At 62.1% G+C, this 25,567-nt stretch overlaps 1 protein-coding gene across 5 annotated transcripts in view; it reads left to right on the forward strand.

Moving 5' to 3' along the window:
- Positions 1 to 25,567, forward strand: part of MEGF6 (multiple EGF like domains 6) — an 87,992-nt gene that overhangs the window by 24,181 nt on the left and 38,244 nt on the right. For all 5 annotated transcript variants that reach the window (XM_077891502.1, XM_077891505.1, XM_077891503.1 and 2 more), the window contains exon 5: positions 18,176 to 18,298. In XM_077891502.1, the coding sequence (XP_077747628.1) occupies positions 18,176 to 18,298 (123 nt within the window). The remainder of the gene's footprint in view (positions 1 to 18,175; positions 18,299 to 25,567) is intronic.

Below are 25,567 nucleotides of genomic sequence, written 5' to 3' on the forward strand. Positions count from 1 at the left end.
GGCTCTCTAGGCCAAGCTTGGCCGGTGGAGGACCTGAGGCCAGGACGGCCGCCTTGGGGCTGGCTGGCCTGGCAGGTACCCTGTGACCTGCTCCTCTGCCTCCACGTCAACCTCACAGGGAGAGAGGTCGGAGGCCCTTCTGGGAGCCCCCGTGCCCTCACGGGTCCTGCCTTCTGAGCAGGAAGCCAGTGGCTAGGGGCCCGGGGTGTGGGCTGGAGGCTGCTGTGCTGGGAAGCAGAGCAGTAGGATGGGGCTGCAGCGTGAGGGCATGGGGGTGGGAGCAGGCCCTGCTGGCTGAGCCTCTGGCCCTGGCTCAAGGACAGCTCTGTTTCTAAATTGGGTGGATTGATCAGTGGAGAGGAAGCAGGCCTCCCAGGCTGCCCGTCAGTGCTGCCCACTGTGTCTGACGGTGGGAGTCTGACCCCTGGCCCAAGGTCCAGATACTGCCCAGGGCTGCTCTTGGCCAGCCGCTGGGACCAGGCCTGGGAGCCACTGCTGCTCTGGAGCCTGGTCCTCATTGAGGGGTGAGGGGCGGGAGCCGAGAAGAGCCCGTGCTGCCCCCGATGAGGGCTGGGGACTCTGGGCCACAGTGTCTCATCTCCTGGCCTCCTTCCCTCCGGCGTGGGCTGAGGGCATGGCTGATGTCCTGCTGCTCCTGTGGGGGCCGCTGTCCTGAAGGTGGCAGCCACTGCAGCCCTAGCCTGGCCTGATTGCTTCGGAGGCGGCTTAGCCAGGGTCCTGTGGCTGTGGGCTTGGGCTAACCTGTCCTGACCAGCCTCTGACCTTGATCCTGGGCCATGGTTCCAGGTTCCCCGTGCGCTTCCCTGTGCCATCTCACACTGGCTGCCTGCAGGAGGTTGCTTTTTGACCCCAGGAGTTAGGGGGCATCCCCTGTGAGCACCTGGCACCTTTCCCCTCAGCCGGGGATGCTTCCTGGCTTCCCTGGGAGGTTGCCCTTGGGGTCCAGCCTTTGCAGAGCTGGGTCCACTTTCCGGGTGATCAGAAAACCCAGCCATGCAGTCTGGAGTGGCTCTCCTCTGCCTGCGGGGGGGCCCAAGTGGGCAGAGCGGCCGCGGGCTTTGTCTTCTCCATGCACACCTGCTTTAGCTGCATGAAGCACTGCCTTCGAAGACAGTTCCTAAAATCTCCAGAGCCCTGCTTTCCTGCAGGAGGCGGCACTGCGGTGTCTGCTTGGTGACTTCTGCTGCCTGGCATGGGGCCACCTCGGCCCTTGGGAGGAGAAGGTTTGGAGGTCACATGGAGGGGGGTAGTGGCTGTGACTCTGCCCTCTGGCCTGTGCCCTGCTGCCCTCGGTGTTGGGCTGGACCAGGTGTGGCTGCTGCAGGCCTGTCCTGCCTGAGGCTGGGCCGCGTCCCTGCAGGGTACGTGCCACTTGGTTTTACTGGCCCTGTGGTCTACATGCCGTCTGTTCTAGGACAGCTGAGACCGGCCATGCGTGGCATCCAAGCCAGTCTTTCAAAGCGGCTGACTCTGGGAGAGGCATTTATGTTCACACGGCGAATTGCTTACCTACCAGGTTGTTAAGTACCACCTCCCCCCGCAGCCAACCACAAAGGCGCCTCTGTCTTTTGGGATGATCGTGGCCTCTGCGCCTGCCTGTGCACAGCGGGGCTGTGGGCCTCTCCCAGGCCTGACTCCAGAGTCGGGTGGTCTTCTTATGGTGTAATTATAGACCCTCCTGGGAGTGGGGTCTGTGAGCCTGCCCTGCCTGTTCCGATTGGGCGTCTGCAGAGGGGGCATCTCCAATGCCCCTGCCCGTGTGGGGCCTCCCTGCTTCCCCTCCCTAGGCTGCCCCAGGCTAGAGACCCCACCCTGTCCTCCTGGGTGGTCGCCTGAAAGGACCCTGTGAATCTGTCCTCAGCCACATTGTCCTGTCTCCTCCCTCCCCAAAGTTCACCCAGACTCTTCTGTGAAGTACCCTTTCCAGGACTACAGGGTGGTCCTGGGGTGCACCCTGGGTAGGCGGGGTGCTCGTCCTGTTTTATAGATGGGGATGCTGAGCTCGGGCTATTCATCAGTTGCTGGGGTTAGTGGTGCTCAGTGGTGCCCGGCAGGCTCCTGGACTCACCAGCGCAGGGCTAGATGCTCACAGGGGCCTCTGCAGGTTGGGATGGGGGAGCCTGGGTGGTTCTGGGGCTTGTCGGCACAGGCACCTGTGTGGGTCCCCAGACCGTCGTTACCTTGGGACTGACGGGCTAGGGTACAGCCACTCCCTCTGATGTGTTTGGGGCGGAGGGGCCTGTCTCAGGCCTCAGGCAGGTGTTTTCCCAGTAGCCCACTGGCCTGAAGGGAGCCAGGCAGCTGCCCACTTGCCAAGAAGCCTACTGTGCTGGGCCTCCTTCTCACTGCCCCAGGAATCTGCCTCCGTGGGGGCCTCTCACCCCTCTTACCCAGCCCCTCTTACTGGCTGTAGGGGCACCTCATGAGTCAATGAAACGAAGCTAGCCTCCGAGCTATTGGTGGAGACTTCAGTATCTAAAGTCCTGGAGCATTCCTATCTGTGGGGTGGCGGGGCGGGGGGGGGGGGCCTGCACTCAGCAGTCCTCTCTGGGGCTGGCTCTGCCTTAGTGGTTGGGCCCCTTCTGCGGGCCACATTGCTGGCTCCTGGCCCAGCCGTGCCCTGGGATCTCATGGAGGGAGGGCCTGAGGTGGCCAGCAGAGCAGCTCTGGGCAGGCTCTGAGCTCTGGGATGGCGCCTCGGCCTTGAGTCCACTCCACCCCACCATGCACTGGCCGCCCACCTGCCAAGCGCTGGCAGCCCAGAGCCCTGCCTCTTCCGGGGGCAAATTCTAGGAAATGTGCTGATAGCTCATTTTCAGGATTCCTGGGGCTCGTGCCTGGCTCCCTATCCCGGCAGGATAATTAACGAGGGGTCTGCAAGCAGGGAGTTGGCATCAGCATCCTGAATCTGCTCTCGGGTCTTGGCGGCTCCAGGCATTCCAGAGCAGGGCCTGGCCCTCTGTGCCCGGGTCGAAATGGGGCCTGGGCAGCATCACGTGGAGCCAGGCCAGCTGATAACAGGGCCGTTACTTCAGGAGGAGGAGGTAGTGGCCCAGGGTGCGGACAGCCTGCTAAGCTGGCCTTCTGCCAGCTCTAGCGTCAGGGAGCTGCTGCCCAGGCCCGTCTCCGCTGGGAGCTGGGAGCACCAGGGAGGTCACCTTGCTATTTGGGGTCAGGGCAAGATGAACCTGTGGATTAGCCTTCCACTGGGGCTCCGGCACAGCTGGCCCTGTGAGCAGAGATCTCGGGAGGGAGGAACCCATGTCCCCACGGAGCCCTGTGCTGCCACCCATCCTGCTTTGTGTCGGGTTTCCGCAGAGCCTGTCTCGAGGCCAGCACAGAGCAGGAGGGAGGCATGCTCCCCGCACATCCATGCTCTCCCTCGTGGGTGTGGCCACCCGACCTGGGGACCCTTGACCCTAAGCAAACCATGATGTGCATTGCCAGGCATGGACCTGGGAACCCCCAGGCAGAGAAATCTAGATGGCTCTGTGGCCACTTGGTTTTACTGGGCAATTTGGAAGATTCTTGAACACTGGATAGCTGGGTCGCCTCACCCGGTTCCTAGTGGGAGAGACTGTGCCTCACCTGGCCCAGACTCAGTGCACCCACCAACAGAAGGGGCGTGGGCTCCCGGTCCTGCCCTGAGCGCCCGCCCTCTACTCTCCCAGCTCTGGGGGGCAGTCCGATGCCCCCGGCACGCCCCTGGCTTTCAGATGGGCTGGCTTCGTGCTCGTTGTCTGTGGGCTCCCTTCCAAAGGACTGGCATTGCCTTTTCTGCTCTGGGACAAGGAAGGGCGAGTTTTGGCAGCAAACGCATGACACGACTTGTTCACCAGGAGAGACACACTCCATACCACATCCACCGAACATCTCCATCCTACACAGAGTGGGTGCGGCACGTGTCCCTGTGCATGTTCCGCTGTGCCCTGGCAGGTGTGCAGGGCAGACCGATCTGCCCTGTGCTGGCCGGGCTTAGGGACCTGCAGAGGGCCAGTGTGTTGTGTGACCATCGAGGCCGCTGGGCCTCTCTGCCGTCCCTGGGGACTCTGCATCCAGCACTTGGGATTCCAGACTTGTCCTCCTGGAAGTCAGGGTGGCTGGGCTGGGAGCGGAGGCCTCCTGAGAACCTCTCTCTGGGTGTTTGTGCACCACGAGGATGAGCAGGCTGGGATGGGTGGACTCGGGCTGACCCTGGGCTGGTCCAGGACAGACTACCACCTCCCAGGAGCTGTTGTCCTCTGGGGTGAGCATCTCTAGATACTCCCAGCTTGACGAGGGCCCACAGGAGGGGTAGGATGTCATCCTGGGGAAGAGGTGGCACGGATGAGGTGGCTGGTGCTGGTGTAGGACTCAGCACTGGGCGCCAGGCCCATGCAAGGAGCCTCTCTCCAGCCCCTGGGGGGAGAGCGTGTCTGCGGTCAGGCGCATCTGGAGCCCACGCAGCCTGTCCCTGTTCTGAGCTGTGTGCGGGGTCACTGTCCTTGGGTCAGCCCTGCAAAGACTATGGGGTAGGGAGCCAGTGATGCTTACACTCTCCCGTGGAGTCCTCTGACTTCAGTGAAGGCTTCCTGCCCTGCTTCGTAGGTGAGGTCACTGAGGGGCAATGTTCGGAGCCAGGCTGTGCCCCCGTCTGCCCGGCTTTGGGGTGACTTGGTGTGGGGCTGAGCTGGGCCAAGCTGGGCAGCCTGTTCGTCACTTGGCTGAACTGCAGCAGCAGGTGTGGACACAGGGTGGGTGTAGGCCACGCTGGCAGCTCTACTCACCGCCTTCTGGGCCGGCCCATCGTCTGTGCCCTGGGAACACATACGGAGTTGGCCGAGCCGCCTGGATTCCAGTGTGAGGGGGAAGATGCCGAGGTCTGTGGGGAGAGGGTGCCCTGCCATGGCCCAGCCAGCCCTGGGATGTGCCTGCTCGATCCACGGCCTCAGGGAGAGCCTCATGTGTCCACCTGGGAGCATCAGGGGATCGTGCAAGCAGGGTCTTGGGCGGTATGACCCCTTTGTTTGGGGGCCCGGACTGTTGGAGTGCCTGGAGGCTGGTACCCGCCCTCGCCCTCTGAGGCTGCAGACACCCCTGCTCCCCCTGGGGGTGAGCGACGACTGGTGAGTGGCTTCGGAGTGGCAGGGTGCCTGGAGGGCTGTCTTTGGGAGCGACACGGGCGCCTGCTCATGCTCAAGTGAACATGGCTTCGTCTCCTGTTTCCAAGGCATAGCCAGGCTGGGGCAGTGGGGATGGCCCCGGGGGAGGGGGGGGGCGGCTACAGAACAGTCACCCATGCTGCTCCCAGCTGTGAGTGTGGAAGGGCTGAACCTGCCCATTTCTGAAGCCAGGCTCTGGGCAGGGGGAGGCTGGGCCCAAGTCTTGGGTAGCTGCCTGGACTCACCTGGCTGTCTCAGAGCAGAAGCATCTCCCCAGGTGGATGGGGACTTGGTTTCCCCCAGATACTTTGGGATGGTGCTTCTGCTGGGGAGGCTGCCTTGACCTGAGAACCCAGGGTCAGAGGTGGTGATGGATGCTGGCCCAAGCCCCTCCTTCTACAGGCTGGACTGTGTTCTGAAGAGGAGGCACATCTGGCTATGGCCCCTCTCCGTGTGCTCCCATGTGGCAGGCACCAAGCTGAGTCCCTGCTGGGCTTTCTATATGCTACTGGAATGAATGACTGACGTGGGTGACCAATAGCCAGGCCCTCTGTGCACCTGCCGACTACATGTTCTCTTCCTTGGGGGCTCATTGGGGTGGGCAGCCCCCCTGGGAGTCTGGAAGGTGGTGGAGGCCCTGAGGGTGGGGGTGGGGGTAGGGGTCCTGGTGGGACAATGTCACTCTGGAGGCCCCAGGGCAGAGTTCTGGTGGGATGGAGGACGTCAGCTGGCCCTGTGCTCTGGGTGCGTCCCCCGCGGCTTTACCCCGTGCAAGGCAGATGTCCACACAAGGCCATGTCCTTGTCCATGCTGATCTCTGCCCTCAGCTGGCACCGGGCTCTGTGGGTAGAGTGAGGAAGGCCCAGAGGCTCAGGGGTGGGGGACATGGGAGCCCCTAGCAAACAGGGCCCTCGACCCCAGCCAGCCAGTGGTGCCCCCAGGGCCTCCAGCCCTGCCAAAGCTGTCCTCGGGCAGCAGGGAGGCACCAGAGAACAGCCATGGGGAGGGTGGGGCTTACAGACCCCCTCCTGGAAGGGGCTCCTGCCCCAGCCACCTGGCGGTCCGCTGGTCCTTCCTTTGCAGTAGGGCTGGGGCACCGGCGCCCCCTGGTGGCAGCGAGAGGCCAGAGCAGGCTCAGGAGGCAGCCTGGGATTTCAGGTTGCCCAACTCTGGGCAGACGGAGCATCAGCCCAGCCGTGTGGTGCCCGGTGTCACTTCTGACAGCTGCTGAGGCCTGAGGGACACTGTGGGAAAGAGAGGATGAGACCCAGATGGTCCCAGGGTCAGAAAATAGGGAGATGGCCTGGGAGTCCCGGGGGGCAGACTGCGGAGGTGAGATGATGATTCAGGAGTGCCAGGTATGAGGGATGAGCCAGGAGGAGGGGTGCATCGGGGGGGATGGTGGGGGGCTCTGAGGGCTTAAGTATTTATTCACCATGGACGTGAGTGTGGAGACCTGGCGGGTCCAGGGAGGGACGAGTTTGCAGTGGGTCCTCCAGGGCTCGCCAAGGCGTTTATTTGGCCTGGCTGCTTAGCACACATTTGTGGAACGTGCACATCCTCGGGACTGCTGAGAGCTCTAAGTCGGGACGGTGAGGGGGCAAACTTGTGTTTTAGGGTCTGCCCAAGGTGCTCAGGCTGGACATCCAGGGAGCCGTGGTGACTCAGGCTGGGGACGGCTGGTGGCCAAAGAGCTGGAGCCGGTGGGGTGGGGAGAGAAGGCCGACTATGGGTACAGGCGAGGGGAGGGGTGCCGCTGGCCTAGCTCTGTGTGGGGTGTGAGGGGAAGAGGCAGTTCCCAGGGCCTGGTCTGAGGGGTGGGGGGCATAGTGGTCCCTTTCCTGAAATCGACATGACCAGGGCAGGCAAAGGCCAATGGGTACTTGGAGCTTCTGTTTGGGTCTCTGGGCCAGGAGAGGTGGGCAGGGTTGGGAGATGCCCTCTGGCCTTGGGGTTTTGCCTAGGGCCCAGGGGGGTGGACACTATAGGGCCTGAGGCTCCAGGCACCAAGGTGGCCCCATCAGCCTCTCCGGGCTGTGTTCCTATCTGTAGGTTAGGCCTTTGAATGCCTCTTGAATTCTAAGCCCCAAACATTAGCCTCATCCCTCCTCTTGGAGGCATCTGGGGGCCCAGAGGAGGAGCCAGAGGAGGGCTCTTTACAGAAAACAGACAACTTGTACCCAAATCCCAGACAAAATAATCATCACCTTTAATCTCCCCTCTTTCAGCAAACACTCTTCCAATGAGTATTTGTTGGCTTTCACTGTGTGCCAGGTGCTGCTGGGGGCAGTCCCTGGCGGGGGCGGGGGCAGACATCCCATCACCAGAGGAGTGATGTGGGTGGTGGAGGGAATGTGTAATCTGGATCTGGCCTGGCACCAACCATGGGGTCAACACGGGGGCCTGTAGGGAAATGCCCTCGAGGTCTCCAGGGACCTAGAGAGACTGGAGGGGTAGTGAGTATCTGCTGAGGGTTTGGGCAGATGGGACAGGCCACTTGCAGAGGTACGTGTGATGTATGTACGTGGGTGGCACTCACTGTGCAGGGGCCTGAGCTGGCCAACAGAGTGGGAGGCTCCTGGGGAAGTGACCCTCGTGTGGGCTAGAAAGGAGCATGGCTGCGAGGCAGGTGGCAGAGAGATGCCCGGGTGGGCAGTCGGATGTCTGTCTGGAGAGCTTGGGGAGAACAGCTTGCTCACTGGAGAGTCAGTCCTGAGAGGGGCCAGCTCTCCCCTCTGCTATAGCCATTGCTCAGGAGCCGGCCAGGGAAGGTGGTGCCACCATACCTGCTGTCCTGGACAAGGTGGGCCTGGCCTTGGAGCTCCTGGTGGGCCAGGTGCACAGCTGACCAGAGGCTCAAGGGGGTCTAGCTCCATGGTTTCACACCAGAGAGGCATGAGGGGCCAACCAGGCATCAAGCAGGGTGTCAGAGCCCAGTGTCCCTCTGGGGCGGCTGGGTGGCTGGGCTCCCAGCAAGGCCCCAGCCCCCTCTGGGTAGAGTTCCAGGCTCTGCTTCAGGAAAGAGCAGGGAGGTGCTGAGCCCCCCAGCCCTTCCTAATCTTGGCCTAGAAACTGAGCAAGATGCAAAGAGGGTGTCACATCCTGTTGTCTAGACGAGAGGGTGGACGCCTGGTGTCAGGGCCTCTAAGGCCTCTGGATTGCACAGTTCTTAGGTCTCGACTGCAGGGGATTAGATCGGCTATGAGTGGACTGATTGTGTGTCCAGAAATCAAGATTCTTGGGACAGAGAAAAACCTGCACACACGCATGTGCACGATGGACATATGTGTGCACAATGCAAACAAGTATGGGCACACACACACATGTATGCATAATACACACATGGGCAATGCACACGTGCATAATGCAAACGTACATGCACATGCACACAGTGCACACATGCACACGTGCACAATGCACACACAACACATGTGCACAATGCAAACATACATATGCACACACAGTGCACACATGCACACTCATGCACACATATGCAGATGGACATATGTGTGCACAATGCAAACAAGTATGTGCATACATGCACATGTATGCACAATGCACACTTGTGCAATGCACACATGCACAATGTACACGTGCACAATATACACATGTGCACAATGCAAACATACGTGCATGTGCACACAGTGCACAATGCACATGTGCACAATGCACACAAAATGCGTGCACAATGCAAACACACACATGCACACACAATGTACAATGCACAATGCACACACATGCACACACATGCACACACAACACACAGGCACATGCACACAGTGCACACAAAACGTGTGTACTATGCAAACATACATATGCACACTGTGCGCATGCACAATGCACACACATGCACACACAACACACATGCACAGCACACATGCACAGTGCACACACATGCATGCACACCTGTGCACAGTGCACACATGCGTGCACACACACACATGCACACAGAAGAGCTGGCTCAGAGTGTGCATGGCTCTGCCCACACCAGCCCTTCCTAAGCTTCACCCCCGTCTTGGGTGCAGCTGCAGTTGCCGAAGCAGTGAGCCATCCCGGGAACTTGGTGATGTAGGGAGTAGAGACCTGGACATTTGGGGAACCAAGGAATGTTCTTGGCTCCCTTCTGGGCCTTTTACATTTTGTCAAGTTTTCTGGGAAACAAATGGAAAAAACCCCCATTCCCACATATTTGAATGCTGATTTGTATAAACAGACCAAACTCGATAACTTTCAGAGTAAACAGAGGAACTATGTGATGTCAGAGAAGGCAGTTCAGCGTCCTGGGCTGATGGCAGGAGGTGGGGGAGGCCTTCTGGTCCTTCCCCGGGTCGGTCTACCTCCTCCAGTGTCTCTAGTGATGCCTTAAATCAGTTGCCCACAAGGGGCCTGCTTGGGAAGCCTCCGGGCCCCTGGTCTCTAGCCTGGCTGGAACCCTCCCTCATCTTGCACCTCAAGGCCCTTCCTGGACTGGCAGCTGAGAGTGCCTCCCCCACCTCCCAGCCCCTGTGCCTGGATGGGGTCCCCCAAGCTCTGCTGGAAGCCTGAATGTCCTGGTTCCACCACCTTAACAGGCCAGAGCCAGTGTCAGCCTCTGCCTGGTGGGACTGTGCCCACCCCCGCCAAAGGCAGTCTCCTCTGGGCAGGACCTCATCCGCTTGGCACCCCCTGCTTGCCAGAGACAAGGGTGTGTTTAGCAGGTGCTTCATGAAAACTTGCAGCCTCACTTGACCTCAGGCTACCTCTGTTCCTGGCTGTGGGGACACAGGGGCCAAGAGCTGACCCCTGGAATTCTGGGAGAGGCCTGAAAGAGAGAGGACCCACCACCCCACTCTTGACCGGTCCCTGGGCTGGTCAGAGGGGACTGCCAGGTGACCCTGGAAATCCAGAGTGGGTAAGGCCTGTCTGATTGTGTCTAGGCGACCCACTCTTGGTTTCCATGGTTGCCCTGGAGACCACAGATGGGCAGGAGGCTGATGGGTCCTAGGAAGGACTCCCTTGAACTGGGGAGCGTTCTCTGCCTCCTAGGACAGATGTCCTCTTGGAAAACCACGTGAACAGCTCAGTGTTCTTAAACACCTATGGCTGAGTGAAGCAAGTGTGTCTCAAAAGGCCACACACTGTATGATTCCAACTATAGGACATTTGGGAAAAAGAAAGCCACAGAGATTGTGCAAGGACCCATGGTTGCCAGGGCTGAGAGAGGACCGGTGGGCTGGTGGGGCCCAGGGGATGTTTAGGACAGTGAAGCCACTTGTGTGACACTGTCGTGGTGCATACACATTGGTGCACGTTTGTCTGACCCCTGGAGTTTTAGCCTCTGGCCCAACCCTGTCCAGAAAGTGTGTCCCTGCCCCTGGGATTGGGCTGGGTGACCTGGCTTTCCTGCCGGGTCTCTCTGTGCTCTCATGGCCTGCTGCTCAGCCTACCTCTGGATGCCTTGTTCCCTTTGTCTCCTGAGGGCCTGCTCAGAGTCATTTGGTTTCTAATTGTCATTGTTACAAATGGTTCTTTTTTTTTTTTTTTTAAGATTTATTTATTTATTCATGAGAGACACACAGAGAGAGAGAGAGAGAGAGAGAGGCAGAGACACAGGCAGAGGGAGAATCAGGCTCCTTGCAGGGGGCTGATGCGGGACTCGATCCCGGATTGTGGGATCATGACCTGAGCCGAAGGCAGCTGCCAAACCGCTGAGCCATGCAGGCGTCCCACAAATGATTCTAATTTGATATTTGAACAGTCAGGTGTTGAGGTTCCTTGTGTGAATTCAATTCCATCCAGCTAACAGTTTCAGACGTGCCAGTTACCGTGGCAACCTCGTAAGACGTATGTGGCGTCTTCTGCCCCAGGGAGCTCACGGGGGTCTCTTTGGACCCAGGCCACAGAATTCAGCATGGAAGCTGGCGCCCAGAGTGGTCCAGGTTACCTGAGGGCCCCGGGACTCCTGGCTGTGGCAGAAGCAGGGAGATGGCCCGTCTGCACAGCCGAAATCACACAGTGCCTGGGTCGGTGGAGTGGGGTGACGGGGGCAGGGGGGTTGCTCTGTCTGTAACAGGCCGAGCCCACTGTGAAGAGGGGCTCACAGCCAAGCCCCCTCCCCTGGGCAGCACCACATAGGTTTTGAGACCCTCCCCAAGGACAATTTCGTCCTCCAGGGTCAGGGCTGGGTCTGGTGTTGGCTGTGGCCCCTGCTCCCTGCTGCCCCTGGCACACGCCTGCCCAGAGCCAGGAAACTGTACCTTGGCCCTGGTGTGGGAGGGAACATGGCCTGTGAGCATCAGGACAAGCCGAGGCAGGTGCTGCCTTGCCAGGAGAATGTAGGCGAACCCAGAGAGGTTCTGTGTGGCCGTGGGGGGGGTGAGGGCAGTCTCTGCGTTTCTGTAACAGGCTGGTGCAGCCACTGAGGAGGGTCGGGGTCTGGGGTCTGGCTGTGGAGGCCTGAGTCCCAGGCTGGGCCCTGGGGCTGCACTGCTTTGGGCTTTGTTTTTTGATCTGAATGGGATCAAATGCTGGCTGGGGCCTCAGTGCTCTCTGGGGGCCCCTGGAGACCCCAGGCTGACCTCCACTGTGAGCACCACTCTCCCTGTTTGAGATGAGGGAACAGGCCCAGAGGGTTTTTGCGATGTGCTGTGTTCACCCAGTAGCTGGGAGGCCCAGCCAGCCTGGAGCCCTGTGTGCAGGGCTCAGCCCTACGCCAGCCCTGCCTCACCCAGCTCCCAGCTCGCGTGGAGGGGCAGAGGGGGCCCCTTAGCCCCGAGCATCTGGCATAGGACTCAGGTGGGAATGCCCCAGAGGTGGGAGGGCCTCCCTCGGGAATTCCTGAGGAGGCCTGGGCACGGAGGTGGGTGCAGTGCCCCCCAGAAGCCCAGTATGCTGGCCCCTCCTAAAGGCCTCTGGAGCCTCAGGAGGGAGCATGGCCCTGCCGACACCTTGGACTCAGCCCCATGACGCTGATTCTGGATGTCTGGCCTCCAGAACCCTGAGAGAGAATACATTTCTGTTGTTCACGCTCCCAGCTGAGGTCCTTTGTCATCACTGCAGCCTCAGGACACTGCACACCTATTGCTGCAGCCGGGAACCCCCTTGCCTGACTCCAGGTGAATTTTCTCTCCTGGGTCAAAGCCACATCCCCTCTGCAACTTTGCCCTGGGACCCAGGGACCTGGCCTGCACTGGGCCCTATGGCCTTGTCCTTGGTCTGGCCCAGTGGTCACTGTGGTCCTCCAGTCAGGCCTGTCACTGCTTCACATGCTCCCCATAGCGGCTGTCCCCTAGGCTGGTCAGGAGCCCCCACAGGGGTCTCATGTGACCTATCTTGGGGGCCAGAACTCCTGCCCAAGACATGCAGTCGGGTGCATGGGAGAGGGGTCCCTGGGGGTGGGGCGGGTTGCCCATGCTCAGCCCCACCCTGACGGGCTTCTGAAGCAGGCCCAAACCCATTCTGGCTGGGAGCAGGCATGTGGGCCTGCAGAGCAAGCTCACACAGGGAGCCTCAGTTGTCCCGTCTCCCCTGAGGGAAGCAGGGAGGGGGTGCGGAACATTCCTGGAGAGATAGGCAGGGCAGGCCCCAGCCGCACATCCTGCTGGGGCGGGGGCTCCCCAGGTTGGTGCCCTCATGCTCCTGGGTGCCCTTCTTCCCAGATGCACGGAGTGTGAGAGGCTGCCCGTCCCTCCCAAGGGAGGCACCTTTCCAGGCCCCTCGCACCCGGGGCCCTTTGTGGAGTGAGGCCACCCCCCTTACCTGCGGCTCCTGAGCCTCATGCAGGCGACTGCGGTCCAGCTGGCTTTCATCAGCCCTCTCAGCTGAGATTGGGGAGCAGCCCTGGCCTGTCTGGGTGACACCTGGCTGCAGGAAGGGAGGCTTCTTGGGTCCTTGGCAGGCAGGACCTCATAAATCCTGGCTGCTAACAGGTCGCCCGAGGCCTGGGTGGGCTGGCAGGATGAGGACTGACAATCCCCACAGATTCAAGACCCAGGCAGCCCCCCCACCTCCCACTGGGCTTTGGTGGCTGTCTCCTGGGCAGTCTTGGCCTTCATGCTGCAGAGTAAGCCCTCCCCATCCTCATGGGCTCCTCTTTCTCTCGGGCAGGGTGGGTTCCCTTGGCTGTGCCCTCCCTGCTCTGCTTCTTTCTGCAGACTCCCAGCAAGGGACTGGACATGCTTGGGGACACAGGGAAGATGATCTGTGTCCCCTCCACCAGCCAGAAAAACTGTGGGAGCCCTACTGTGAGTTCTGGGGGTAACCAAGTCACGCATAGCAGCCTGGCAGGGCAGGGGGTGGGAGGGGAAGTCTGGGTCCCAGGCTGGAGAGTCCACTGGCCTCATGTGGTCTCAGGCTGGGCGTGGGGTTAGAGGGAAGAGGATGAGCTGCATCTGGTGTGCGGGGCTGCCCGGGCAGGGGAGGGCGGCCTGGCTCTGAGGCCCTGCTGGCCTGACTGAGGCCCTGGGGCCCTGCCCCTTACCCTCAGAGAGAGAGTGGCTGTGCCTTTTCAGTGTTCCTGCTACCCTCACACCAGGGCCACAGGGCAGCTGGGTCTGTCTGGATGGTGGTGAGGGGCCACGGGGTGCAGTGGGTGCTTGGCTGGACAGACTACAGGAAGGCCCAGCTCAGAGCCCGGTGTGTCTGGGCAGAAGGCACGTGCTGTGCTCCACCATCGGGAGGCTGCCCCTCAGCCTCCTGCCTCCCTTGAGGATTGGAAGGCAGTGAAGAACTGAAAGGCCTGAGACCCCATGTGGTTGCTTCCCAGTGGGAAGCCTGCAGCCTGGCTGGTTTGTGGCCAGCGTGCTGTGGCCACTACCCTGCCCTGCCTGCCTAGAGCGACTTGAGGCCCATCCTGCGGGAAGGCATGGCTCCGAGGGCTGCCTCCTGCCCTGTGTGGGGAAAGCCGCGCACACTGGGGAACCTGGTGGCCGTGTCTCCAGCATTGGGTGAGGGACTGTGGTGCAGGTCCCTGGGGGCCCCTCCAACTCAGAGCCAGCCTTGAGAGCCAAGGTCCCGCCCAGGTCCGGGGGGCTCTTGGTCGTGGGGCACCTGCCTGTGGGAGCCGAGTGGTTGGCACTCTGTGGTGAGGCCAGGCTGGTCTGGCCCTGGGAGCCTGAAGCCCTGTGCCTGTTACCTGTTTCCTGCTTGGGGGCTCTGTTGTCCACAAGCGGCTGCCCAGACCAGGCTGGGCTGGACCTCATGGTTGACCTGAGAGCCCATTGCTGGACCCAGGCTGCTGGTGGATGCTGGGGCAGGGGCCACACTGGCTGTGGGGTGTGGACTCCAGGAGGTTGGCTAAGGGGCAGCGTGCTGAGGGCTCTTGCTCCACAGTGCCTGGTCACCGGTCAGCTGAAAGGGCAGGGCCTTCAGGGGCTTGCAAGGCGGGGTGGCCACTGGCTACTTTGGACATTTGCCGAGCTGCTCCCATCTGAGCAAGGGCCCTGCCCTTTCAGAGCCTGCTAGGAACTGAGGCCGGATCCCCCTTCCTTCCGTACCAACCCCTGGAGAAGCATGGTGAGGGATCCAGTTGGAGGAGCGCTTTTCTTTTTGACTTGAAATGCACATAATGTAAAACTGGCCCTTTTAAAGTGGACAGCGCAGTGGCACTTAGCACATTTGCACTCTTGTGCACCACCACCCCTCCCTAGCTCCAAACATGGTCACTGGCCCTAAGGAGACCCTGTGGCTGTAGGCCAGCCCCTCCCCATGTCCCCCAGGCCCCGGCAACCGCCCACCTGCTTTCTGAGTCTGGAGTGGCCTGCCCTGTGTGGCCGCCACCGTCCGGCCTCTCTCACCGAGAGGAACGTTGCCACGGTTCCCCAACATTCACGTATGAGTGGCCATTTGAGTCTCACTTTCGAGGCTTCCGGGCACATGGATTGCTGGCTCCCTTGCTGACTATTGAACTTGTTGTGGGAGGTGTTATTTTCTACTGGTGGAAGGGCCTTCCCAGGGTGGGGAGGGCCGGGGGCACCCGTCCTGTCCTGCAGCCTGGTCTCTTGCTCCCTGGCTCTTCCCACCGCCAGCAGCTTTAGGGGGGCAGGGGTCCCTGGGCTTGCATTGGAGCCAGGGAGGGCCAGCATTTCTGAGTCAGCATCTATGTTCCACGCTCATGGGGGGCCCTGGCTTGAAGGTCAGAGGCAGCCTCCCTCCTGTCACCCCCAGTCTCCCTGGACGGATTCCGGATCCCGGGGAAGTACTGCCATGTTCTCCTGTGGGTTGGGGGGCACTGCTGTGCTCGTTGTATAAGGGGCCAGGGTCTCTGGACATGAGCTTCCCCAGCACTTGTGATGCTCTCCGGAGCAGTGTGCTCTCTGCCGGTATCCAGGGCATCCCGACAGGCCTGGCTCCAGGTGAGGGATTGGCTCATAGCAGGGTCAGAGTGGGGCTAGGACCTGGCCTGGGGTCTCCTGACCCTGCTGGGCTTGGGCTGCCCTGGAGACATACCGGACTGAGGGGCCTGCGTGGTGCTCAGCCCGCTGGGTTGTGATATGCACCCCCAGCCTGAAGGGCAGTGAGACTGCCTGGGGAGGTCTCCTGGGCTGCAGCTCCGCCCAAGTGAAACTCTGGTCCACGCATGACAAGCCAGAGCTGGGTGGGGTGCTAGCTGCAGAGAGGAGTGGGGGCTGTGGGGGTCACTTCTGGAATTCGGGCTCCAGGGCACCTGATGTGGGGTTCTTGGTGAATTGATGGATCACTCTATAAGCAGTCAACCAATGAGGTCTGTGGGACATGTCGACGGGTCAGTACCTCCCAGGATTTGCTTCCAAAAACCCCTAGGCAGCTCCAGACTCCCGTGTAGACTTGGAGCCCTGACAGAGACAAGGCTGGGGGCCGTGTGGGGAGAAGCCCTCCCAGCCCCTGGACCTGTCCTTCCTTCCCCTGGCTGCTTCACGGGTTCGAAGCCCTTTGGCCCAGGCCTGGGGTACCCACAGCTGCCCCTTAGCCCTGTCCACGGGTGCAGTAGAATTTTAAAAAGCTGGCTTTGAGAGGGGCCTGCTGGAGGGGGCAGTAAACAGGTGATCTGCTGCCTCTCCACCCCCCAAGCAGGTGACTCTATACCTGAGGTGTGGAGTCTGGGCCCTTCCCACTGCATCGTCCCCTCCCTCTCCTGTGTTCTCCCCCTGCCCAGGACATTGGGGTCCCTCATCTGCATCCTTGACTCCCAGATTCGTGCACACAGGGGTTTAACAGAAGGGAGCCTGCCGAATCCACCCTGCCCCCCTCTCCGGCCCTGGTCAGGGTCACCTCCTGCTTAGTCTGGGCTGCCATTGCCTGAGGAAGGGACTTGGCAGGGGGCAGCCACCTGCCTGTTCTGCTTCTCTTGAGGAGGCTGTTGGTGTGATGTTTATTCAGGATTTGCCGAGGGTGTCCTGTTGCCCGCTGTGTGCTGGCCTGGGCCAGTGGGGTCCTGTCCCCATGCTGAGGATGGACGGTCCAGCTGTGGATGGACACAGGTGCCGAGCAGCCTGCTGAGGCAGAGCCACAAGGGGCACAGCCCAGTTAAGGAGCGGGGAGCTTCCTGGGGGTTCTGGAGCCAAGAGGTACAGCCCGGGGCTCAGGGTCACAGCACAGCTGTGCGGATGCAGCTGGGTGCCTCCAGGGGTGCCATCCAGGGCTACAGGCAGAGCGACCCAGCAGGTGCCTATCATGAGCTGCTACACCAGTACTGGGGGCTTTTTCATGGGTGTGGGGCAGCCGTGGGGTCAGGGTAGGATGCTGCTGGGGGCACCTGTTGCTGGAGGGGCCATCTGTGCCCGGGCCCTGTGAACCCTGCATGCCAGCAGCTCTGAAGGAGCTCCTGTGGCCCGTGGCCCGCCTTCCTGGCCACATGCCCTCCTACTCCTCACGAGTGGCTCGAATGCCAGGACATGTCTTGGAGCTTCTCTGTGCCCCTCTCACCTGGCCACTCCTTGTCTTGGGGGGCCGCCTCTGTGCTGTCTCCCCGGGCCCATGCTGACTCCGGCCCTGGGTACCCAGTGTTGACCCCTGGGCTGGGCTGGCCCGTCTCCTCCTGTGTAACTCTCTAGGAATTCCCAGAAAATTCCTGGTGTTAACCTCCGTGGGCCTCGGCTGATGGTTGCATTCCATCAATCACATGGAGAGTTGTGGCCATAGCCTTTGGCTCCGTAGCCTGAGCCCAACTCGGGGTCTTCCAGGGACCTTCCAAGGGAGGGGCAGAGATGATGAAGCCATCAGGGGAGGCCTGGACTTGGTGGGAATGCCAGCATGGGGTAGGGCGTGGGTGGTTCACTGAGCTCCTGTGCAGGGACTGTTCCCTGTGTGGCCAGGAAGGATCTGGTGCTTTCCAGTCTAGCACCCAGTGGGCCATGCCAGCACCTGGCTGCCTGTGGCCTGTGGCACATTGAGGTCTCTGTGTGGTCTGTGCCTGCCTCTGGGTGATGTTTCCCACGAACCCATGGGAGCCTTGGCCTTCGGCCTTGAGAGGCCAGGAGGAGAGCAGAGCCCCTCAGGTCTCAGGGGTGGGGGGTGCTGGGTGTGTGGAGCTCCCCCTGCTATCCCGGAGGCAGCTGCAGCTCCATAGGGTCCTCAGCAGGCTGGGATCAGGAGCATGTGGGGCAGCGATGCAGGTCTGGGGGCCGCCGTGAGGGGCTCTCCTGGCCTCACAGCTGGGGGGAAGCCTGGTTTCCTTGGAACACTGACCGTGGGACCAGAACACGTGCACAGGCCCTTCTTGTGTAGACTGGTGGGGCAGGTATGGCTCCTCTCTGGGGGCACAGGGCCCACTCCTGGGCCAAGATGTACCTGGTGGCCTTCCAAAAAAATCATTCTCAATGCTGTAGACAGGCTGCTTGACCTGGGTGTGCGGAGACCCAGGTACCTGGCCTTCCTTGCTGCGGGATTGACATGTCAAGTGTCCCCCTGTCGTGGGGTCTGTCTGCAGGGGTGAGGTTTGCCTGTCTCTGCTGGTCAGGGCCCTCGTGTGGCCTTTTGGGTCTGGGTGGTGGGCCTTGGGATGGGCGGTGGCTGGGAGGGAGCTTCCCAGCGCTCACCAGTGTCCCCTGCCCTCACAGACGTGAACGAGTGTGCCAGCGGCAATGGGGGCTGTGAAGACCAGTGCTACAACACCGTGGGGGGCTTCTACTGCCGCTGCCCCGCCGGCCACCAGCTGCAGGGAGACGGCAGGACCTGCCAAGGTAGACCCCGAGCCCAGCCCATGTTGCCCACTGCCACAGTCCACCACTGTGGGCTGCGTCAATCCTGCATCCCTGCCCCAGCTCGTCTCTGGGTGGTGCCCGGGTGGTGGGGTCCTCTCTGCTCAACCCACTCATCGTGGCTTTAGGGTATCCATGTGTGTCTGAAAACGAGCCTTGGGCACCTCAGAGAGCCTGATGTGGGTGGGGGGCACCTGGGGGCTGTGGTGCAGAAGATGCAGCTGGGGAGGGAGGGTAGGTGGAGGGCTGACCAGCCCAAGCTCAGGCAGTGGGGCCTCGGGAGGCAGGGATGATGGGCTGTGTGCCCGAGCGTGCGTGGGGCTCCGGTGGGGGCAGAGCCCCGACTAGGGCTTCCCAAGGCCTGGGCTGGACATGTTGGCTAGCCCCAGGTCTGCTCCCCACCTCAGCCTTGTGGTTGCTGGCAGGCTGTCAGCAACATCGAGAACAGACGGAAGATTCCCCGGGGGTGAGGAGGGAGAGGACCGATTAGGGTTGAGGCAGGGGTGGCAGGGTGGTGCTATCCCCTGGCACCCCCTCACACTCCTTTGTCTGCTCTAGACCCCACCTGACCCCTAACCTCAGGGCCAGGTCTGGGCAGCATGGGCCAACAGCATGTGCTCCCTTACCCATACTGGACAGTCACCGCATCTCTGTGCCCCAGAATTCCTTTCCAGAGAAGGACATCGACTCCTGCTGTGCCAGTGGGAGCTGTCCGTCAGGGGGCTGGGAGGGCACAGCCTGTTGGAATGGGGCGTGGGGGTGGTGGAGGTGCTTTGCAAACATGGGGGGTGGTCCTTATTGGAATGGAGTCTGGGGGTGGCAGAGGTACTCTGCAAACATGGGAGTGGTCCCTGTTGGAACGGGGTCTAGGGGTGGTGAAGGTGCTCTGCAAACACGGGGGGCATTCCCTGTGCGGAGACTTGTTTACAGTGTTTTCGTGGCCAGAAGGAGGTCGTAGGGAGGGAAGCAAGTGCAGCAGGGTGGGGGTCCTATGCCTGGCGGGGAGGGTGAGAAGCCCAGGCTGAGTGAGAAGGGAGTCCTGCTTTGGCCTTTGTTCCCCGTCTGTGACATGGGCCCCCTGGGGATGATAGAACTTGTGTGGTCTGTACCCCACCAGGACCCACAGAGTGCAGGGGGCATTGGGGTGTAGAGGGGTCCCCTAGGCCCGGCTGCTGACAGCTGCCCTCCTGCCAAATCCAGATGTCCAGCAGCCCATCGACATTTTAGGAATCCGGGGTGGAGGTTTGATGCCAAGGAGGAGCATTTCTGGCATCCATGGTAGAGTCCTGGGGGTCCCGCCTGGGAACACCTGCCAGTGCCTTTAGAGCCCAGTGGCTGGACAAATCTCTCCTCCACTGACAGCCTATACCCCCCACAGGCAGGGAGGACGGTTGGCATAGTGAGCGAATCGAGGGGCCCAGGGCCTGCCAGGCCCACGGCAAGTCCTGTGGACATCAACTACCTGGGCAGCCTCGCCGGCCTCCGTGTGACACAGGGATGCCCACATGCAAGATGCACACTTCTTGCCCTGAGGTCGTCCCGGGCCCCAGCGCACGCAGGTGCCCTTGGAGGGTCCTGGTTCCAGCCCCCAGCTGCTGCTGGCACACTGCCCAGCTTCAGTGGGCCTGGCCCTTCGGGGCCTCAGCTTGGCATCGGGGTCTCCATGCTGGGAAGCTGCTGTGTGCTCCTTCTGGGCTGGCTTGTGCTCAGTCTGAGGTGGAGTCAGGGTCCCCACCATGAGGGGCTTTGTAGACCAGTGGCCTCCCAGACGGACTGGATCCTGGGTTTCCCATCCTGCCTCTCCTGGTCCTTGGCCCCTAGAGCTGGGCAAGCACCCCCCAGCCCTCGTCCATGACCAGGAGGCCCAGGGGAAGGCGCTGGGGCTGCTCCAGAGCTGGGGGTCTGACCTGGGCTCTGGGCTCCCAGGGCTGACCTGGGGCCAGGTATGCCCACGGATGTGTCTGCCGGTCCTGGAAGATAAGTCTGCATTCCAGCCAGTGACCGGAGCCCTGCACGGAGCTGGCCCAGCACAGGCTCTGCAAATGAGACCTCTCCAAGTTCCTCTGGGAAGCTTTGGAATCCCTTAATCCACTGGGTCCCGGAGAGCAGGCGAGGTTGCCGCCATCTGGCAGAGCTGTCAGAGGGCCGTGCCGCAGACAGAATGACCAGGAGGGGAGGGCAGGCTGGGGGGATTGGCCTCAGACCCCGTGTCCTGCTGCGCTGGCCCTTTCTTCCCCGCCCAGGCCGCTCCCTGGCCTCGGCCCCTGGGAGTTTGCCGACCCCTGGCCCCGCGTGTTTGGGATGGCTGGGGCTCGGAGTCACCGCGCGGCCGGCAGCCGAGAGCCGAGAGCCGAGAGCCGAGCGCCTGCTGTGTTTTCTCTGTCCCCCTGCCAGCCCAGCCCAGCCCCCCTGGAACGGCAGCCCCGCCAGCAAACAGGACCGCTAGGGCGGCCGTGGGTGCGCAGGGCCGGCGGGAAATCAAGACGTTACCTCCGAGGGGAGGGCGGCTCTGCTCGCTCCCACGTAGCATGGTGTGCCCCGAGTTGATGGTGGGGTGAGCCCAGAAACCGCTCAGAGTGATGAATTGACTATAAAACCCTGAGTGCTGGCACGGGAGCCTGGCCGGAGGGCGCCTTGGCCCTCGCTCCGGGAGTGTTGCCAGCCCCGTGTGCTTGTCATGTTCTGGGAGACCGTCCTGGAGCGGGGGCCGGGAAGGCCGGGAGGCCGGAGCAGGCGCATCCCCGAGGTGAGGCTGCACGCCTGCTGCGGCTTCTCTTGCTCCCCAGGGTGTGCTCTCTGACCTGAGGGCCCTGAGTTTATGGAGGCGCAGGCCCTGGGAAGAGATGCGGACTGCCTTGTGAACCTCACGCCCTGGCAGCCAGGGGGCCCGGAGCCCCCTTCCAGGACTGCCTGGCTTTCCACGTCAGCACCTCTGCGAAGGTCGTTCCAGGGCCAGGCTTTGGTGTCTGCGAGGCCCAGGGTGAGCCTCAGCCTCGTACCTCGTGACTCTGAGCCTCAATCTCCTTATCTAGAAAGTGGGACAAAAAAGACTCTCAGGGAACTGGAAGGGCCCTGGGAAGTGTCTCGAGGCCGGTGGCCCAGTGTCTGTGCAGACCCCCTGCCCCAGGCCTGCTTTGGCTGGGGAGGGGTGTGTGTGTGTGTGTGTGTGTGTGTGTGTGTGTGTGTGTGCAGGGGGCGGGGTGGAGAGGACTCTCCCAACCTGAGCTGAACCCCTCCTCACCGGCCTTGGGGTCCTTGCCTCTTGACCAGGGTCCTCAGGGGCAAGGCCCTGAGGTCGGGGAGACCACATCGAAGCCAGGGTGGGGGGTTCCCAACTGGCAGGTGTTCTTGCCTGCCCTGAGCCCCCCCACCCTGCAACCGCTGGCTGGTTGGGTACTCGTTCTGGAGTGCCCCATCAGGAACCCGTGTCCAGGCTTCACGCGAGGCCAGATGGTGTGGCCCAAAGGCCACAGTGACACTGTAACAGCTGGGCTCCCCCAGCTGAGGTCTCAGCCTCAGTCTCAGGGGATGCTGATGCAGTGCTTTGGAGAGAATCGAGGTGTCTCCTGGGGGGAGGGGATGTGAGGCCCATAGGCCTGCTTTCCCACGGCAGGAGACCCACTGTTCCCACGGCTCCAACCCCCCTCCTTCCAGGAGATAAGGGCGGTCCTGGGGGAGGGGCCATGGGGGGCTGCCAGGGGCTGTGCGGGGAGCAGGCTTCCTCCGGGTGGGAGTCCTCCCTCGGCCCAACAGGAGTACAGCCGGCTCCCTCCTGGGGGTGCTGGGCACCCCCGGCCCTGTTCCATGGTTCCTCCTTGGCTGTGGGGGCGGGGGCAGCAGAGCTGGGGTCTGCATCCAGGTGTCTGTGAGAAGCCTGTGGGCGCTCGAGGCTGTCTCCCAGCCCCCATAGGCCAGGGTTGGGTGTCTGCACTGAGCACATGGTTCTGCTGGCCCGTGGCCTCTGAGGGATACCATGGGGACCTGCTGTGAGGCACATGTGCCTGGGGTGGTGTGGGCACAAAGGGACCTCTCTCTGGGCCTTGCCTGCCCACCCCCACCCACTTTGGCTGTGACCACGGGCTCCAGGCCTGTCTCTATCCTGGGAAGCAGCCGGAGACACAGCCGGACAAGTGCTTCTCTCTCACTCCCACTCTGCCTGGCCGGACTCCTGGCCTGGCCTTCCCTGGCCCCCTGGAGATGGCTGCAGGCTCTCACCGTCCCGAGGGAGAGGCAGGAATGTGGGAAGTGACAGGCCTTGATTGGGAGCCTCCAGGACTCCGGCCTGGGCTGGGAGGGCCGTGGGCTGACTGGAGCCAGCTGTGCTGTCCTGCAGCGGTGCCCTGCTGGGGGCGTGGCAAGCTGCTAGGGACCCTCGTCCCGGCGCCCAGGTGGCACCTGCCTGCACTTCCATCGACCCTTCATGGGGTGGGGGTGGACTTTCCCTGACCTCACCTGGAATAACACTTGGTGCCTTCGATGGAAGTGTGACTCACCAGTGGTCCCTGTGAGTCTTGAGAAAGGTTTTATCATGTAAGATCTGCATCTCCCAGGATAACCCTGCTCTTGCTGAGTCAGGAGAATGGGAAGGGTGGCAGTTGTCCTGGTGACCTCAAGAAGGAATCCTTGTCCTGTCCAGCCCACACTGCCTGCCGGGCCTGCTCTGCTGCTCAGTGCTCAGGCTGCCCTGGGGCCCATCTTATACCAGGCAGCAGGAGGCCCTGAGGGGCAGCAGTACACCTGGGGTCCCCAGCTGGGGACGGGCAGTAAAGCCCAGGGTGACTTCCTGGGTGCTCAGGCCCATCCTGTGTCCTCTGGCTTTCTGGTTTCTCTGGAGTTGGAGGGGCTTCTCCTTCATCCCCCACTGTCCAAGCAGGCCATGTGTGGCACACAGTGGGTGTCCAGCATGTATCTGTTGGGTGACCTCTGGTATGGATGTGAAACCCTGGACGAGAGAGGCTGCCAGGTAGGCTCATCATGCACCTGTGGGCCTCAGAGCCCAGCATGAACTCAGGCCTCTGGTCACTCCTACAAGGGCCTGGTCCCGTGGCCTCCTGGCCTCTGGACACAGGCGAGCAAGCCCAGCTGAGAACCGCCATCCTTCCGGGCAGGATGGCGGCATTTCCGACCAGGCGTCTGAGGCCAGAGGCCTCCTCTGACGGAAGCGCTGAGAGCCAAACACTTTCATTTCCCAGCTCTGTTTGTTCCTCTAGTGAACAGATTCTGGTAGGTACGCCCTTGGTTGGGGCCAAGGCAGGAGAAACGATAGCCGTCCCCATCGGCCGTCGGAGCCGCTGGCAGCAGAAGGACCACAGCCTGCCCCACGGCCTGCCCGCCCCCCTGAGCCATGGCGTGGTTGTCGGGAGGGGACCTCAGATGTGCAGCCTGCAGGAGCCCACACGGCTGAGTGCCCCTGTGCCTGAGGCCAGCTGTAGGGCCTGGGGGTGGACGCCGAGGTGCGGGGTGAGAGCTGGATGCAGGGCTTGGAAAGGCCGGATTCACATCCCTGAGCCCGACATACCACAGGTGTGGCCGGGGTGGGGGCTGAGTAACTGCTGGAGGCCACGGTCCTCAGCTCGGGGCTCGGTGAGAGGAGGTGGACACGGGCTAACAGGGAGCCCCGCCTGGCCAGGCAGTGCTGTGGGGAGGGCACCGCACACGAGTCAGGCCTGCCCCAGAAGGTTCCACTGCTGAGCTGGGCACCTGCTGTGTGGGGCAGCCACTTTCACCCAGTGTCCAGCCCCCAGATTGGATTCTCCTGCCCCAGGTCTCTGTCCCTCCCTGTGGAGTGATGGCCACACCTTCCCCACCCTCCCTGGCTCTTCTCCAGGTGTCTGTGGGAGGCAGGTCTGGGCTGAGTCTCCACTCCCGTCACTCTCCACCCCCGCTGGCTTCTGACCCCATCCAGCCCAACCCCAGAATCCCATGGACAAACCCTCCTCACTCCCTGCTCCCCAGGGTCTGGCCAGAGCAGCTCTGGGGCAAAGGGGCAGCTGTACCAGAATGCTGAGGGTGAGAGCTCTTCCTCCCGCCTGTGGTGAGACGCCAGGGCTAGTGTGTCTTCTGTGAACAGACCCTAGGGAGCGGGTGTGGGTGCTCAGAGCCAGGCTCCTGTCTGGCCGGGTCAGGGCGGGGAGTCCACTGGGCTTAATCCTTGTCCCTCTGCATGTCATGTGAGCAGCGTCCAGCTGTGTGCTCAGCCTGAGCACTGGGTGGCCTTGGGTACTTGTGCGGTGGCATCGAGTCCTCAGACAGGAGGGGCCGATGGGCAGCCCTGCCTGCTTCAGGCTTGGGCACCCAAAGGGAGCCTACGTGCTGGCTGGCCCTGGGCACTGGCACAGCTGGCTTCCACCCCATGGCCACAGCGTCCTGCAGTCAGGCTTGGCCTTTGGGTGAGGAAGGCCCAGCGGGAGGGTGACCAACGGCCTGGCACCTGTGTGGGTTGTTGGATGCAGGCCTGGTGATGTGCTTGACCATCTCTCTGAGTGGCTGCACTGGACCAGGGCCAGGCACACGGCTTCGGCCAGGCTCCCTGCCTTGCATCCTCCCCTCCTGCCTCTGCGGCAGCAACCCTGCACCTGCCCGGATGTCCTCTTACGAGCCCCTGTGTACACCCGCCCCCTTCCCTTGCTTCCTGGCCACAAGCTGGCTCAACACCTTCTCCAGGAAACCTCTCCATCAGTCAGTCTCTGTGTCCTCTCCTCTGGGTGCAGCGTGAGCTCTGGGGCTGTCCCTGAGTCCCTGGCAGCTCAGTGTCCTCAGTGAGAGCCAGGCCTTGAGGGCTATGCCCAAGGTGGAGGCTGTCCACATTCCAGGACTCTGGTGCTCCTGGGGTGAGACCTGGCCTCCCCGCTGCCTTTGTATGACAGCCGGGGAGTGAGGCCAGGTGGCCGGCAGCCACAGGGAGGGCCGGTCACGCGCATCCATGCATGCACGCACGTGTGTGGGCACCCTCCAGAATGGCGCTGGGCTGGTGCTCCTTGGGTGCCTCCCGGGGCAGACCAGGCCTTGGGCGCTCTGGCTGTGGTGCTGGCATCCGAGGCCCCCCAAGCCGGCTGGTCCCCGGAGGAGAGCATACGTGAGGGAGGCTGCTCTACCTGGGGCTCTCCCGGGGGGCCATGTGTGAAAGAGAAGGGGGCTCCCCTGTTTCCGCCTGGCTTCAGCCAGGGCAGCTGCAGTCAGGAATGGCAACTGGGCTCTCGGAAACTACTGTGGTTTTAATTTTCCTTCCCTCTGCTTGGGTGAGGAGTCCAG

Source organism: Canis aureus, chromosome 3 (genome assembly GCF_053574225.1).
Source record: "Canis aureus isolate CA01 chromosome 3, VMU_Caureus_v.1.0, whole genome shotgun sequence".
Classification (NCBI taxonomy): domain Eukaryota; kingdom Metazoa; phylum Chordata; class Mammalia; order Carnivora; family Canidae; genus Canis; species Canis aureus.